The sequence below is a fragment of the Alosa pseudoharengus genome, unplaced genomic scaffold (assembly GCF_046254945.1).
Source record: "Alosa pseudoharengus isolate Yale_2024_CS ecotype anadromous, Long Island Sound unplaced genomic scaffold, YU_APseudo_1.1 YU_APseudo_1.1_scf_1, whole genome shotgun sequence".
NCBI classification, from domain to species: Eukaryota; Metazoa; Chordata; class Actinopteri; order Clupeiformes; family Clupeidae; genus Alosa; species Alosa pseudoharengus.
The window spans coordinates 24,656,332-24,673,831 of NW_027468564.1; the positions used below are offsets into that span (position 1 = coordinate 24,656,332).

Here is a 17,500-nt window from a genome sequence, read left to right on the forward strand (position 1 = left end):
TTTTGTAAAGAAACATAAATCCTACCATACCTGTGTAATTCTCTCTCTCTCTCTCTCTCTCTCTCTCTGTCTTTCCCATTCTTTCTCTTGAACTTGATTTCCTATCTGAAAACACTACTGCCATCTAGTGGCTAATGGTAATAACATAAAATCTACAAGTGCCACTTCAGATGCTGTATGGTGAATGGTTATAGGTGATCTAGTCATCTAATTGTATGTTAAAACACCACAAATGAGTTAATGAGTTAATGACTCAGCTCTGTTGTTTGTGTTTGATAATAATGTGATATATTTGTTTGTTTGTTTATTGTTCCAAGTATATCTGTATGCAGCTCCAAAACTATTATAACATGTATTTGTATAACTCTTTTTTTTTGATTCTCACTAATATTTTTTCTGTATGTCGTTATAACCATTAGTTTATCAACATCATAATGGGTTATCCTGTAACCCAATGAGCTCAAGTATTTGAATGACTCTTTTCTTTCCTGAAGACATATTTCTGTATGTCATTCTATTGTTTTATCATCATATAAATATGTTATCCTCTAGGTCAGTAACTATGAGATGGTTGAGGAGCTGGGCAGCATTCTGGCGGCCAGGCCATCGGTCAGCAGCCTCTACTGCCTTGCAGGTGCACCTCACAGACCCTCAGTGACCTCACTGTGTTCCACCGTCAGGCCAGTCACACAAGGCTCAGACCAGCCCACCTACTGCAACTCCCAGGAGGACACCGTCATCTACTCCAATGACATTTCACCTGAAAAAAACTACATCCCTCACGATGTAGTATTCCAATGATGTTGTACCACAAGTGTGAAACTCTGATAGCACTCCATCTGCACTGGTGCAGAACAGGGAGGGTGATTTCTACTCAGATGTATATTTCCCTGAAAGTGAGTCAAAGTAGCACATTTTTTTAAAAAAAATTAAATGTTTTGGTAAATTATTATGTAAGGCCTGAGTGCTATATATGCCAACTGATTAAGAATACTGCAAATAGTACCTGCATTCTGTGACTATGTCGTTGGCTTATAATAAATACATATTACAAATATGTTTGTTTTCATTGTGTTTACATTACTGTTAAAACAGATCATTGCCTATGGGAGAATTTCATTTCTCAGTGGTAGAATTTCAGCAGGATCTGAGGAGACAGGTGGACCTTCTTTACAGGTGGACCTTCTTTAGTCTCCTCAGAAAGAAAAGATGCTAGTGAGCCTTCTTGATCGAGGTGTTGAGGGTCCAAGAGAGGTCCTCAGAGATGTGGACACCCAGAAACTTAAAGCTGGTGACACGCTCCACCTCAGGCCTGTTGATAAGAATGGTGGTGTGTGTGCTAGCTTTAGACTGCCTGAAGTCCACAGTGAAACACCTAGCCCTTGGTGTTGAGAGCCAGGTTGTTATCAGTGCAACACAATGATAGGTGCTGGACCTCCTCCCTGTAGGCCGACTCATCATTAATGCCGATGAGACTAATCACCGTAGTGTCGTCTGCAAACTTGACAATGGTGTTGGAGCCATGTACAGGTGTGCAGTAGTAGGTGAATAGGGCGTAGAGGAGAGGCCTCAGCACACTTCCCTGTGGTACGGCGGTGTTCAGGGTGATGATCGAGGAGATGTGATTATCTAACCTAACTGACTGAGGGAGGTGTTGATAGAGGGAGGTGTTGATGCCCAGTTCACTGAGTTTGGTGATCAGTTTGGAGTGGATGATGATGTTGAATTCTTTACCCTAGGTCAATGAGCAGCATTCTCAAATAGGCATTGCTATTGTCAAGGTGGGACAGGGCAGAGTGAAGTGCCGTAGAGATGGCATCCTCTGTACTCCTGTTCTGACGGTAGGCAAATTGGAAGGGGTCCAGTGAGGGTGGTAAGCAGATCTTGAGATGGGCCAGGTGAAAAATAAACAGAAGGAATTAATTCAAAGACAGAAAAAAGAGGGAGAGAGGTTATGATCTTCCCGTCTGTCTGCATGAAACTCATGTGCATGATATCACCCCCTACTGGTTTTGAAAGGTTATTACTTTTGCATAGTGTTCGAGCATGTGCACACTCATAGGTTATGATTGTCCTGTCTGTCTGCATGAAACTCTGTGCATGATATCACCCCCTATTGGTTTTGAAAGGTCATTGCATTTCCATAGTTGTCAAGAGTAACTGATGGGGCTGGTTGCATGTGATTGGTCTATTCAATTTCACTTCACCGGAGAGGTCTCGTCCATTTCCTTGAATTGATGTAGCTTCCCACAACCTGTATCACCGCCAAACTAGGGCCCAATATGTTTGTAATTTAACAGTGGGTGTGGGGTGTAAATCATAGATTGAGTAGATAAGTGGAGAATGGTGTTTTTATGCAGGAGTATCGACAGACAGACAGACAGACAGACAGGACACTTTATTGATTGCCAAGGGGGAATTCAAGTGACAACTGATTCTATTGACACACATGAACACCAGCTCCTGCAGCTAACTCAGACACACACAGACACTGTAACTGTAACCATGGAAATAAATAGAGAAACGGATGCTTGTGTGCGGAGGGGGGGGGGGGTGTTAGAGAAAATAGTCCGAGTAAGAAGAGAGAGAGATTAAAGAGAGATTAAAAATGGACATTGTGGTTTTAGAGTGAAGGGGGGAGGGGTGTTTCTACTGGTGTCTCTACACGCTGACAGGAAGAAGTGTATTTGAGAAACAGACGGGGTAGAGAGGGTGACAGAAAGAAAAAACAGAAGTGAAGAAAGAAGAGAGGGAGGGAGACCAATAAACAAGAAGAAAGAAAAGAAGAGAGCAGAGTGAGAGAGATATATGAATTTAAAACCACACTGGAGGACAAAAAAAGACAAAATAAAGAGAGAGAGAGAGAAAGAGAGAGTAAGAGCTCAGGAGTATCAAGAAAGACACATGATGTTGGTGGTGAAATAGCTCATGCACATACATTAGCTGTTGACACATATGAACACCAGCTTTGTTCTACAGCTACCTGAGTGACTGCAGCTAACTGAGTGTCTGCAGCTGACTCATCATCTCACTGTACAGGGCACATAAGGGGAGGACATCTGGCTACTGCTCACTACTAACCCTTAGAACCCTAAGCTGTTTTTAGGGCATTTTCACTACCTTTATTCATAAGGATTTATTCTGGTCATTGTAAGTGCCACACACATATATTATATATTGTTTTTTTCAGGAGAGTTTAGGCTATTCAGATCTGCCATCATTTCATGTATTAATACTAGCATTGATTTTATTTTGATTTTTAAAGAATTAAAATATAAAAAGTGTATTATAAAAATTCTTATATTTCGACATGTATCTCACCACAGCAAGCTCACAGCTCTACATGCATTTCATGTGTGTGTAGGGCAGACTGTCCTGAATCGGGCAATATAATTGCCATGTTGGAGGGATACTCTGGGGCTGAGCAATTTACAGAAATATTTGCTGTGTGATTTACGGAAATAAATGCCATTTTTTATTTAGTGATGAAAAATGACCTTTCTGCGCTCCATATCTGTGACACGAACTGATCTGACCTGACTTGACCGAGGTTGCGTGTTAGCCTGCGTGCCTGTGTGTATGCAGTCATAATAATTCTCAACTCTTTACTGCATTGCCATGAACAAAGTAAAGGCAAAAAAGGTGTTTATTTGTTGAAATTGGGATGCAATGTGAGCCTTGAATTGGATGCCATGCAGGAATTTGCTAGGATCTCAAAACCGGAATATGAACATGCTTTGCCATAGAGAAACACATGATAGCATTGGATTATAAACATGCTTTGCCACAAGAACAGACAAAAACGTGGGGTAAGTCCAGCTATATGAAGTTATTATTTTGCTGTCACTTCGTCTGTTTTATAACCCAGAAGGATGTACTTGGTATCAAATGATAGCTCTGAGTCTCCTCTTTCATCTGACATGCGTGGCATATCTATGCGATCACGGGTCCGCGAGTAATTCAAACGAGAGTAATGAGTGTGCAGCGTTGGTTTGTGTACATGACGTTATTATTTTGCAGTCACTTCGTCTGGTTTTATAAGCCAGAAGGATCGATAAACATGGTACCAATGGATAGCCCTGTGCCCCCTCTTTCATCTGATATGCTTGCCATATCGATGCGATCACGGGTTCGCGAGTAATTCAAACTAGAGTAATGTGTGTGCAGGTGAATGCAGAGAAGTATAGACTGTAAATATGATGCAATTTGATTTAATTTCATGATTTTTTTTAATTTTCATACTTGATCGTACAGACAAGTGTGTAGTCTCGTTGGAAAGCCCCACTTCTGCTCTGTCGTGCAATAAAGGTTTCATCTCGCTGCGATGAACCGTTCCGGAGCAATGTAACAGAGAAGAAAGGGTGTGTTTTTTGACGCACTTTGCGTCAATCGGGTTCTAAGGGCTAACCATGTTGACCCCTAGAGGACACGTGACTACTGATCACTACTAACCATGTTGACCCCTAGAGGACATCTGGCTACTGATCACTACTAACCATGTTGACCCCTAGAGGACATGTGACTACTGATCACTACTAACCAGAGCCATATAAAGGTACCTTTATATGGCTCTGCTACTAACCATGTTGACCCCTAGAGGACATGTGACTACTTATCACTACTGTTGACCCCTAGAGGACATGTGGCTGCTGTTTCTGAATTTCATTTTTACGGGGTGGGGCTGTTACCAGTTGCTTGATTTACATCTGGCCTCTACTCCGAGACCTGCCTGGTTTGGTTATAGCTGCCAGCTGCCACCATTATCACTCTCAGGGATGCACACAAGTTACAGTGTCAGCACACAGGGAAGGCACATCTGTGTCAGCCATGGAGAGGATGGGACATGTTCTACTCATACTTTTGCTGAGTCACTACTAATGTGTCAGCAGTTTATCTGAACTAGAGAGATGAACTGACCTAATAGAGGCCTGCAGACACAAAGCTGCACGTGTGAACTAGGCAAGTGTGGGGTGAACTTTAAATAGACCACAGGCTTTAGCTGAGCTGTTAGCAGACGCTGGGTGTCATCTGTTGGTGGTCTACAGGCGTGAAGCGAGCCTTCTGCAGAGCACACAGGATGTTACCATGACTACGAGTCACAAACCATTTCCTATTACTGGAAATGACCCAAAGGTGACATCAGAGGTGGAATGCTGAATTTGGGCAGCGATGTGAAAAAAACACCAGTAAAACTATTTGTGAAGGTATTTTCCTCTAAACAAATACATAAACTCATGCACTCAGCATAAACAATTCACCAAAGCAATTCACACTGTTTCATGTCAGACTGTGTTCTTGGTTTTGTGACAAGTGTCTAAAAGTGGCCTACAGCTAGTTGGGGTCTGTGGTTAAGAGGAGGGAAGAGGAGGAGACTTAACTGTGGTCATGACAAACCAGTCACATATTTAAAAGTCCATTAGAGATAGATACAAATGGAGGGGAAGAGACATACAGAAGCACATCTTTCAGTGACTTTAAAGAATTAAAAGTTACTGCCTTCTTGTTCCGCATCAAAGGAAGACATGAAGGCAACTTTGATAATCTTCTTCTGTCTGCTTCCTGGTGAGTAACTTTAATAACATAACACAACAGAGGCACACACATGCCACACACACACACACATACACAGTGCAACACTTCACAACACACAACACATGTTCACATGAGTGTCAGATATGAGATGAAAATGCCACAAGGCACATGCACACAGAAACACTGTACATCACAAACAGACACACACACACACACACACACACACACACACACACACTATATAAACATATTTGACACCTGCAGCCCCTTTGCTTTTTATTGTTAGATGTTTTGCTATAGTATGTTTGCTCTACTCATTTATAACAGTGTTTACTCACCCACTAGTACTGCACACCATGCTGAGTGTGAACACCATGAGTGCTCATGTCAGATAACCGATTTAAAAAAGTCATGTTGGTACTTCTAACTTCCTCAATGAAGTAAATAGAACTTCAAATTAGTGATGATGATGATGACCATGTGTTATTTTCTGTGTGTGTGTGTGTGTGTGTTTTGTTTGTGTGTGTGTGTGAGTGTGTGTGTGTGTGTGTGTGTGTGTGTGTGTGTGTGTGTAGGTGTTCATCCTGTGGAGTCTGTGATCCAGGTGGATGGATATGTAGACAGATCAGCAGTGATCAGATGCCCCTATGATAGAGGATATGTGGGATACTCCAAGTACCTCTGCAGAGGAAAGTGTCGCATCATTGGAGGCAAAGACAAGACAGTGAAGACAGAAGACGGTCAGACCAAAGCAATCAATGGGAGATTTTCTCTGCATGATGACACCACTGCTGGAGTATTCACTGTGACTATCTCTGGACTGACTGCAGAGGATTCTGGGCAGTACTGGTGTGGGGTTAAAACAGGATTTGGAAAAACTGATGTGTACACTGAAGTGGAGTTAAATGTTAAAAAAAGATGAAAATCAAGGTGAAAATCAAGACATATCTTTTTTTGAATATCAAAAATCATTCCGCTCTGACCTATTTGTCATACTTTTAAAACAATATCATTTTAGAAAAAGTTATTTTAATGTACAATTACTTTCTCTCCCTCTCTCAGTGCTCCCTCTCCCCCCAAACTCGACCCCTGGGCCCTCCACTGAGGACCACACTGTGTCATCTTCATCTTCATCTTCAACTCCGACCTCCAACACCTCCCAAACCCAGCATATATTGAACACAACCAGTACAGGTGTTTTTTTAAGTTTATTTTGGGGGATTTTGTGCCTTTATTATGACATGACAGTAAAGAGAGAGATGGGGTGGGATCGGGAAATAGTCCGGCTTGGACTCTGAACCCCCCCCCCGCCAACACAGAGGTTAACTAAGCAAAAATGCAGCATTAAATTATTTAATTCATATTTTGCACAGACCAGCCAACTGCTGCTGAGCATCAGGAGGACCCAGAAGACTCTGTCGTCATGGTGATCCTGTGTGTGCTGGTGCTGCTGGTCATGGTGACGGTGTGTGGGTTAGTTTCAGCCCTCTACTACAGACAGAGGAGGAACAAGCAGACAGCAGGTACACACACACACACACACACACACACACAAAAAAAAAACATTCACAGACATGGTTTACATTCCAACACACAAACATTGCACATACTCCAGGACAGGCTCAGACCCAGCCTCCTTCCTCCATCAGCTAGGTGACAGAGCTAACATGCATCCACGTGGGTGGGTGTGCATCCATGTTGAAGTAAGAGAGAGTTGCGATTTATTTTAACCTGAGACTTTGACTTGCTTTTCTGCGTACACTCAGTGACAGCCATATAGGGGTTCACTAAAGTAAGAGTAAAGCCTTTTAGACCCAAAGCCAGGGGACCACTCTGTTTCCTTTGTAATATGAGTAAACCAAAGCCGGCAGCAATCTCATGCTTGTACATTTAGGCCTGAAGTCACAGTTCCCATATGACTCAGTGGAACCACTGATACATTGTGTTTGTGGTTAGAACGTGACACATACAGTAGCTGAAAGAGTTATTCCCTGTACTTGCACACACACACGCACACACACCGACACACACACATACAGGCACGCACGCACGCACGCACGCAAGCATGCACACACAAACACACACATACACACACATACACACACACACACACACACACACACACAATTTAATGCTTGTATGACTGATGCATTGAGTTTGTGCTTAGAACTTGACATATCAGGACCCCCTTTAAGAAACTGAAAGTACAGTACAATCAACCTCCCTTTACTCACACACCAATCAGCATGCACGCGCGCACACATGCACACACTGTACACACACACACACATGCACACACGCACAAACACACACACTGCACACACACACACACACACACACACACACACACACACACACACACACACACACACACACACCCTATCTCACCTCCCTCATGTTGGCCCCTCCCTCTGTTCTAATCTGTTACAGCGTGCGGCCCATCCAGCCTTCACACCAGCGATCACGTGGAGGAGGTAAGACTGAGAGTTTTATAAATAACCTGAAAGTAAAAACACTGCTCACAGACCACAGAGTATGGAATTAGAATAGACTTATATGTTTTGTACAAGTTATTGTTAATATTACAAATATGCACTACTCTTAAAAATCGTATCTACAGTACGGGTACAGATCGGCTTTTGCAGATAAGATTGAGAGTTTTATAAATAACCTGAAAGTAGAAACTCCGCTCACAGACCACAGACACCTCTGATTCACAGTTCTGTGTTCTATGAGCAAGCCAAAACAAAACTGTTCCAGTCATACATGGGGGACAAGAGAAAGGGAAAATGGTAGAGGAGTTTTGGGAGGGATTTGGTTAGTTTGCTTTCTGCTGTTTGGTTGGTGTTTGGTTCAAATACCAATGGAAGCGATGTCATTCAGAATGACTGGCAACATGTTAAAGGAAGATAGATAAATAGATAGATAGAAAGATAGATAGATAGATAGATAGATACTTTATTGATCCCCAAGGGGAAATTCAAGGTCTCAGTAGCATACAGACTTTGCTTATTTGTTGTCTATCCTATAGTGAGATAAGAGGATAGGGGAGAGTGGGGTGAGTTGTGCCAGTTTTTACTTAAAGTGACTTTAAAGGGAGGCCATGATAGTAATGCTTCCAACTACAATATGAACATATATTTCAGGATGTGGTGCATCTCTGGGAACAATCACTTTCAATCTGAAATATAGTATTTAAGAGATATAGCTTTCTGAAAAAAAGTGGTCTTGTGGCACAACTTGCCCCCGGTGCGGGGTAAGTTGTGCCTTTGAAGAGAATGCATTGGGGTAAATTGTGCCATCGATTACTGAAGTAAAACAGTATTTTTTGATCTCAGACACTGTAATGCTTTATAAAAGCTAGACAAATTCAATACAAAATTACTCATTTAAGGTTTATTTAAAGTTATCTTACAACATCAAAGGCCAATTTTCTACAAGCCTATTGCGCCACATGAGCACATCAAATGTCATTTTCCATTGTCACACCAGTTTCATCCATGTTGTAGATCTTGTGTGGAGGGAAGTCATACCTGAAATGAGATTAAAGTTTTGTTGATCAGAGAAGTTTACAGCAGATTTAGGTGGTTGGATGTGGTTGTGTAGATGTCAACTCTGCCACTGCTACTACCTAGATGATGTTCCCCCTCTCCTTCCCAGGCTTCCTGGTCAGTGTGTGTGTGTGTGAAGTTCACAGCATTTCATGGACTTAGACCGTGACACATTACTGCTAGTGCCTTTATATGTTCTGCCAGCTCCTTCTCCATACAGTATGCCCTGCCTGTCTTCCTCTTATAACTCTGTGGCATGATGGTATATTTCTATTTTTGGTCTAAAATGAAGAATGTCACATAGTTTTAGTGATAAAATGTAAGAATAAAATGCACAATTACAATAAAATAATATGTTTAAAACATTATTTATATGTGGGGGTGAATAAGTGGAGGTGCCACTGGCACAACTTAACCCACTGGCACCAATCACCTCACTCTCCCCTATATATGTTTTCTCTTCTCTGTGCTTCTGATAACCTGTTAACCTAGCTTAGCATAATTCATTGGAAGTGGGTTAGACCATCACAATCCATCCTACTTCTGACACCATGGGGGTGAGCTTAGCAGCAATGTATCCCTGACGAATATGGTACGAGTACGCACAGTATTGCACATGAGAACTGCCCACAGGAAGATCAACGGCAATAAGAAGACAGAGCACACGCTGAAGTGAATGAATGAAAGATTTGCTGATTTAAAACTGACCAGTAACAGTGTTGAGCAACAGCTTTAAAATATAACTCTGGAGTAAAAACAACCTAGGGTCTATTTAATTTAGTTAACAAGTTCAAACTTTTGATTGAGGTCAAAATGATGTGCGTTGAGCAAGACCGTATTTTGCATTGACACTGAGGTGGGTTATAGTGAAAGCTAAGGGAGCCATTAGAGTGTCAAAAAACAAAAATGTTATACCACTGCTCAAAATATAATTAGCCTACACTCATGTGATAGCGTGGTGATGATCCCTACAGACAAACCGAAGTATTATAAACTTTGGAAGTTGGAAGGAAGATAAGGATTTTCCCTTGGGGATCCTTGAATTTCCCCTTGGGAATCAATAAAGTATCTATCTATCTATCTATCTATCTATCTATCTATGGAAGAAAAAGAAGAAAATTGTTTTTTTTGTTCCGGTAGCATCAAATCAGTGGGTGCGTTCAACTTCTTCCAGCATTGTGTAGATCTGGCTGAACGTAAGGCACGTTAGGGGTGTTTGTATTGTACGATTCAGCTAGATCTGCACGATCGAACACACCCAAGATATTATTTGACTCTCTGATGAGGCCAAATTGTATCTTACAGTCTAGTTAAAGCTCCCCTTGGTAGGATTAGTTATATTTCTCCCCCTGCTGGAGAAGTTGTGCATTATGCTATTTCTAACTGGAAAAAAGTAACAATAAAGCAAATGGATTTCTTTACAAGCTAGCGAAATGGTTAGAATGGTATTTCAGTATCTCATGCTTATGATAAAGGGATGTTGCCATTTATTTGCAGATAAATAGATCAGAAACGCTGGTTTATTAAAATGTATTTCATCAGAGAGCTCTCAGCCATTTCAGAGTCCAGGTCTTGACACAGCTTTCCCCAAACTTCCCGTACCCCCAAATAAATTTAATAAGTCTGAGCGTGAGGAAAGCCTTCTCAACATGGAGATATCGCTGCCAAAATCGCACTCGTAAGTAGTGAAGGGATCAAGCAGTCGGCCCACCCAGCCTTGAACCTGGGTCTCTGCGGTGCTAAACCTGCAGCTTGACCACAATGCCAAAGAGCAAAGCCCGTTGTCATGGCAGTAAGAGCCCATACTCCACCCCAATAAGCAGCAACAGATTGCTTACTTCTTGAATTTCCCCTTAGGGATCAATAAAGTATCTATCTATCTATCTATCTAGTACATCTTGTTGATATTTGAATGTCAGGATGACCATTAACGTCTTCTAAATGTGATGTAACATCCTCTAGCCCACTGATTACGAGACGATTGAGGAGCTGGGCAGCATTCTGGCGGCCAGGCCATCGGTCAGCAGCCTCTACTGCCTTGCAGGTGCACCACACCGACCCTCAGTGACCTCACTGTGTTCCACTGTTAAGCCAGCCACACAAGGCTCAGACCAGCCCATCTACTGCAACTCCCAGCAGGACGATGTCATCTACTCCAATGACATTTCACCTGAAGAAACTACATCCCTCACAATGTAGTATTCCAATGATGTTGAACCACAACTGCCAGTATTCTATCGACCGTGGTGCAGAATGGCAAGGATTATTGTATCTACTCAACAGCTTAGTTTCCCAATATGTAATATAAATACTGTATACCGGTACACATTTATATACTATTGTACTTTTGTGTAACCATGCAAATAATGCCGTTGTGACTGTTGTTAAAATGAATACTGGATACTGTAAATAATGTCTATATAATGTCAATAATATAAATAATGTCTCATATACTGTATACTGTACATACAGCTCTGGAAAAAAAAAAAAGCCCTCTGCACATTCTTTTGATGTCATTTTACCGTTGCTGAGTGACATTCAAATGAGTTGACTGTTATATTCAAAATTAAGAGAACACTGCAGATTTGAATATGACCTTCCACTCATTCAAATGTCACTCAGCAACCGTACACTGACATCATAAAAATGTGCAGTTGTCTCTTATTTTCTTTCCAGAGTTGTATGGGGAGACCGGAGATGTTTGGATCAAGGGCTAATATCTGGCAACTTTTAGATTAGATTAGGTTCAACTTTATTGTCATTGTGCAGAGTACAAGAACGAAGACAATGAAATGCAGTTTGCGTCTAACCAGAACTGCAAAAAAGCAGAAAAGTGCAATGTGATATACAAAGTAGACAAGTGGTGCATAGACAGGACAAGATATAGTCATGGATTGGAATGAAATTAGACAATCAACCTGACCACCTGACATGCACCTTGCCAGATTTTTACATCATTAAATAGTAAATAAACTACTCAGAATATGGCTATGTAAAAGTGTAATTACCGTGTGTATATTTATAAATAAATAGAACACTATGGGTGAGATAGGGTAGTGCAATTGTCCGGGTGTGTGTGTGGGGGGGGTTGTGTCTGTTGAGGTGCAAAAATGTCTGCAATGTTTGTCCCTGTCAAGGTCATGAACATCTTAACAAGTAATTGTCTGGGGCACAATGTCTGCCTCCTTGTTGTCTCTGTCAAGGTTGCTATGGTCATGGACATCATTCAATATTACAACAATGTCATGGACATCATTCAATATTACAACAATGTGTAATAAAAAATGTGATCCTACCTGAACACAGAAAGTTGCTAGGTTTAGTAATCACATACTTAGAACCGATTTTAGAAACGTTATGTGAAGGTAAAGAAACTCTTAAGGGTGCCTTTAAACTTCATCTTTGTCTAAGCTAATACAGACATATAGTGCCCTCTAGTGGCTAATAAGATAACTTTTGAAGATACAGCAACTGAGATCAAAGTAAAAGGTAGGTCGATTACAGTTTTTCTCGATCGTTTTGATACCTGTGTCAACTCTGACATCACGTTCTCAAAACAGTTAACACCCTTGTCTGAACAAAAGCACTCTGGACAAAATGACACATTTTGCTTGCAAAAGGCTGTTACTCTCTCAAAACACTTAAAACATGCAGCAAAAGCAAATCTTGCCTTCAAACACTACAACTTGTTGCCAATTCAAAAACACTCTTTAATCAATCATTACACACTGGACAACAAAATGCAAAATCTAGTTCTCAAAATGAGCATTTTTGCTATGTCTGTTCTTTCTCATTTTTCTGGTATCAGAAAAAAACTGTGAAAAGACAAAATGTGCTGAATAAAAAAATAATTTATTCATTCCTCCCAAGATGTAACTGTCATTGTAAGACATACAGCAAACACCTAGTAATATACTGTAAATTTCATTGAACTACAACTTTCATCGAAATAGACCTACAGTAAACACCTTTTGTACTGTTTTCTCCACCAAATAGGCAATACAGTACTTTGTCTAAATGTGCATTAGATCCATACTTGCAAATAGCAACACAGAACAGACATCTCTTATGTATAATGAATGATTGCTGATTGAAGAATTGTGCAAAGGAGTTTCACACAGGTGTATCAGAGATTCAGACTTATGCAAGGAATCTATACCACCTGTGAAAAGATGTTTTCCTTTTGTTTAGCATGGGAAAACCAATAGAGTTTGGGGCTTTTGAATGACACCTGTGTTAACTGTTTTGCAAAAGGGTGTGAGAAATGTGTGAACCCAATGAAAATGTGTGAACACATTCGCAAGAGATTACTTCTGCTGTGCAAAGAAAGTAGTCATGAAGACCAAGTAGGTTCTAGTTTACTTGAGCAGGTAAAAGCAATCGAGAAAAACTGTAAACTAGAGGTGCTCAAACAGCAATGGGTGGTAAGAGGTCATGTGACCTATTCATTTTGCAAGTTTAAAAGTGTGTTAAACTCTAAAAAGTGGCTAAGCTAGCGTCTGAGAAATTGCTCCATTGTGACTTAGGTCTTTTGTATTGTATTATAAATAAACATTACAAATACATATGTTGTCTTTGGGGGGTTATATCAATATTGTAAAATAGAACATGTGGAGTTTGAGAGTTTTTAATTTCTCTTATATTTTATCATATGTTTTGCAAGAGTACAATTATAAATACATATAAACAAAAACATCCCACCATTGCAGATAAATGTGTAGCTCAACAGGCAGCTAACCCCTCATATCACTGAACTATCCAACTGTGTCTTGGTGGAGAACATTAAACTAATGTTTAACTGTATGTGAACATTTTTGTTTTTACCAATAGCCAATTTTGGCACTGGGGCATGTCTCTACAGAAGACAATATATTGCTATTAGAGATTCTGGCCAACAGGGGGCACTAAACATTAACCATACTGGCTAACCTCTATACATCTTCAGTCTTCAGTTGCATGATAGGCTTATTTTTATTATTGCAGTTATGTGTGCTTGGGTTGTTAAGCTCATGAACCCTAGGCATCAGGGCATTGTCACCTTAGTTATATGGATTCATCTGGTCATTGTAAGTGCCATTCACACATGCTGTACATTGTTTTTATTTAAAGAGTCTAGGCTACCCAGATCTGTTATATATCTGTTATATGATGTTTTTCTTTACGGAGTCTAGCCTACCCAAATCTGCTATATATTGTTTTTCTTTACAGAGTCTAGGCTACCCTGATCTGCCTCCATTTGATGTATTATTACTTGCACTGATTTGATAATAATAATAAAAAGACAAATAATATTAAGTATTAAGTAATATTAAGTATATTCTTACATTATGAAATGTATCTCACCACAGCAAGGTGCCAGTTGGACATGACTTTCATATGTGTGTAGGACAGACTGTCTTGAATCTGCCAATTACATAAAAATGATGATCAATAAACCGACACTTGAAATTGCCCAGGCTTCTTTGGACTTGAGACTTTGAATAAACAAACAACAATTCTGACTGCAAGACCCAAATTGAAACGAGCGATAGCCTAATGGTCCCGAATTTAAAGGAACACACCAACATTTTGGGAAATTGGCTTACAGTATTCACTGTCTCCCCCAGAATTAGATAAGATGGTGGAAGGATTCTCTGGGGCCGAGCAGTTTACAGAAATATGTGGTGTGTGCCTTACAGAAGTAAATGCCATTTTTTATTTAGTGATGACGAATGTGATCAATCACTTCAGTCTTCTGTCACTATGACCTTTCTATCATCTGTGACACAAACTGATCTGACCTGAGCATGCGCAGTGACCTGTGTGTGCACTCATGACGATTCTCTACAACAACGTTTTTCTGCATTGCAATGAACAAAGGCAAAAAGTGGTTCTTTGTCGAACAAAGTGATGCAATGTGAGCCTTAAACTGGATACCATGCAGGAATTTGCTAGGATCTCAAAACTATGACCATGCTTTGCCATAAAGAAACACTTTCACTTTCATTGCCATAAGCGAACAGACTACTTGCGGAATGATATGACAAATGTGAATCAGGGCACAAAACCCATTGCCATTGACAGCAGTCATTATATTTTTTAGTGGTCATTATTGCTGTGTATTTCACTGTAGAAAATTGGGAAATCCCATTCAAGTCAATGTAAACGTCTACTAGCATTGTGAAGAGCGGTATCATAAAACACATTTGAACATGAAATCAGGTCCAGTTCTGAATGTAGGAAGTGGTCAGTTCAGAGCACTCAAATAATTTTAGACGGGATGTGAAACATGGTGCAGGGGGAACATATCGGTTGGAAAGGGTGTTACTAACAAAGATGGATGAGGTGACCACAAGTATGCGTTTACACAGACATGTACCAATGCACTAAAACAAACATATGTGAAAGAATGAGAAAAAGAGTATAGAGAAAGACAAATCAAAGGATAATTCCGGTATTTTGCACTTTTTAGTACCTGGTTTGTTTTGGATGAACTAGAGTGGTAGACACAGAAATTTTGACGATGAGTCCTGTCTCAGACTTTTTGACTCCATTAGAATCGCCTTTGACTGCTTCAGAGTGGCTGGCTACAGCCATGCACAAACATGTCCTTAAAACAACCCTTAACGTTCCTTTTCAAAACTGTGCAACTCACCGAGTGGTTAGTGAGGTTAAATTTGTATTGGTAGGAAACCTTTTAAATATAACACCTTTTCTGAAAACAAGCCATCTATACATTGTTTGTGTGTGTGTGTGTGTGTGTGTGTGTATGTGTGTGTGTGTGTGTGTGTGTGTGTGTGTGTGTGTTTGTGTGTATGTGTCTTATTTGAGTTAATTATTGATGCAGTTGGCTCTGTGAGACGTCAAAAAAGCCACTCGCCGAACTGACCACATCCTGTTTTCGGATGCACTTTAAGAGAGTCCACTACAGCATGAGAATGGCTCAAAAAGGAAGTTAAAGCACATAGAGAGAAAGATAGAGAGAGATGAGAGAGAGAGAAAGAGAGAGAGAGAGGTAGAGAGAGAGAGAGAGAGTATGTGAGAGTGGTGAAACTTATGTAGCTATTGCAGTGACTAAACAAAAGCCAAAGCTGTTCATTTATTTTTCCACACCAAGGGAAGCCATGGAAACACAGTGGATGATCTGCTGTCTGCTTGCTGGTGAGTTACTCTATCTACACCCTACACACATAGATACATGTATATAGATACTGTAGATAGTAGATAGATAGATAGATAGATAGATAGATAGACAGACAGACAGACAGACAGACAGACAGATAGATTGTAGTGATAAAAACAGATTTAAGTTTTTGGTTTTACAGTTTTTTTCAACTGCTTACACACTAAATCTTTGCTTGTCACACAATTTTCTAAACATGTCCTCCAAACATCATAACCCGACACCAAATCTGCAAAACCATACACTAATTCTCAGTGTTTGACTCAGTTTTCAATTGACTAAAACACATTTTGCAAAACACCACACACAATTTTCTACCTAACACACAAAAATCTAACAGGAAGTAACTTGATTTCATTCTTCAAACACAACCCATCAAAATGCCACACTAAATAACCAGTGCTTCACTCTTTCTCTTCACATGTGTAAACACTCTTTACTTTACTGAACACCATCCAATCATTGCCTTAGTATAGGTCTATGAATAGATATACTCTCTATATTGGTATGGACCCTTTCAATCTGCTCCTAGAGGATTTCCGGTTGAAATATTCAGAACCAATGCAGATACTTTGAAAACTAGATGTACCGCAGAGCGGTACAAAATATGACCGCCGCCCAGTCCAGCACATTTTTTCCACAAAAATAAATCACGCTGAAAGGCCTATATGATTCTAACTGTCTCACTAAATTGCATTAGCCACACTCAATTCTCACTGGTATCTGCTAGACAGCAAGTACCAAAACATGATTAGTTCATAGATTTCACATGTAAAATTCATTTTATACAACCCCACCCCCATCTTGCCTGTTCATAATTCTTGAAAAATAAGAAATTCTTGAATTGTGTGCATGTGTGCGTGTACACGTTTATGTTTATGTGTGTGTGTGTGTGTGTGTGTGTGTGTGTGTGCGTGCGTTCTTGTGTGTTTGCCTGCGTATGTGTGTTTGTGCATGTGCATGCATGCGTACATATGTCTACTGTGTGAGTATGTGTCATACGATATATACGATATATACGACATAGATTACTGTGAATGTATGTGTGTGCGTGTGTATCTGTTTATGCACATGTGTGCACATGGAATGGGTTAACATGACCCCTGGAGGCAAACATACGGAAAAAATTGGTCATCCTAGGCCCTACGGTTCTCAAAATATTCACAGAAAACTGTGTCTGCCCTACCCTCCTTTCGGGGGGTCCAGTACAGCGGGGGGGCTACAGATCAAAACGAAAAACGACAGTTCCATGCTA

At 40.4% G+C, this 17,500-nt stretch overlaps 3 protein-coding genes and 1 pseudogene across 4 annotated transcripts in view; all 4 read left to right on the forward strand.

The window, feature by feature from the left end:
- The window catches only part of LOC143123567 (uncharacterized), a 4,225-nt gene extending 3,237 nt beyond the window's left edge, over window positions 1-988 (forward strand). The window contains exon 6 of the mRNA XM_076285003.1: window positions 553-988. Within this exon, the coding sequence (XP_076141118.1) occupies window positions 553-801 (249 nt within the window). The 3' untranslated portion in view covers window positions 802-988. The remainder of the gene's footprint in view (window positions 1-552) is intronic.
- Window positions 1-17,500, forward strand: part of LOC143123348 (uncharacterized) — a 685,973-nt pseudogene that overhangs the window by 316,775 nt on the left and 351,698 nt on the right.
- The window catches only part of LOC143123507 (CMRF35-like molecule 8), a 36,446-nt gene continuing 24,396 nt past the window's right edge, over window positions 5,451-17,500 (forward strand). The window contains exon 1 of the mRNA XM_076284971.1: window positions 5,451-5,562. Coding sequence (XP_076141086.1) covers window positions 5,523-5,562 — 40 coding nt within the window. The 5' untranslated portion in view covers window positions 5,451-5,522. The remainder of the gene's footprint in view (window positions 5,563-17,500) is intronic.
- The window catches only part of LOC143123763 (CMRF35-like molecule 6), a 5,841-nt gene continuing 4,449 nt past the window's right edge, over window positions 16,109-17,500 (forward strand). For both annotated transcript variants that reach the window (XM_076285053.1, XM_076285055.1), the window contains exon 1: window positions 16,109-16,223. In XM_076285053.1, the coding sequence (XP_076141168.1) occupies window positions 16,187-16,223 (37 nt within the window). In that variant the 5' untranslated portion in view covers window positions 16,109-16,186. The remainder of the gene's footprint in view (window positions 16,224-17,500) is intronic.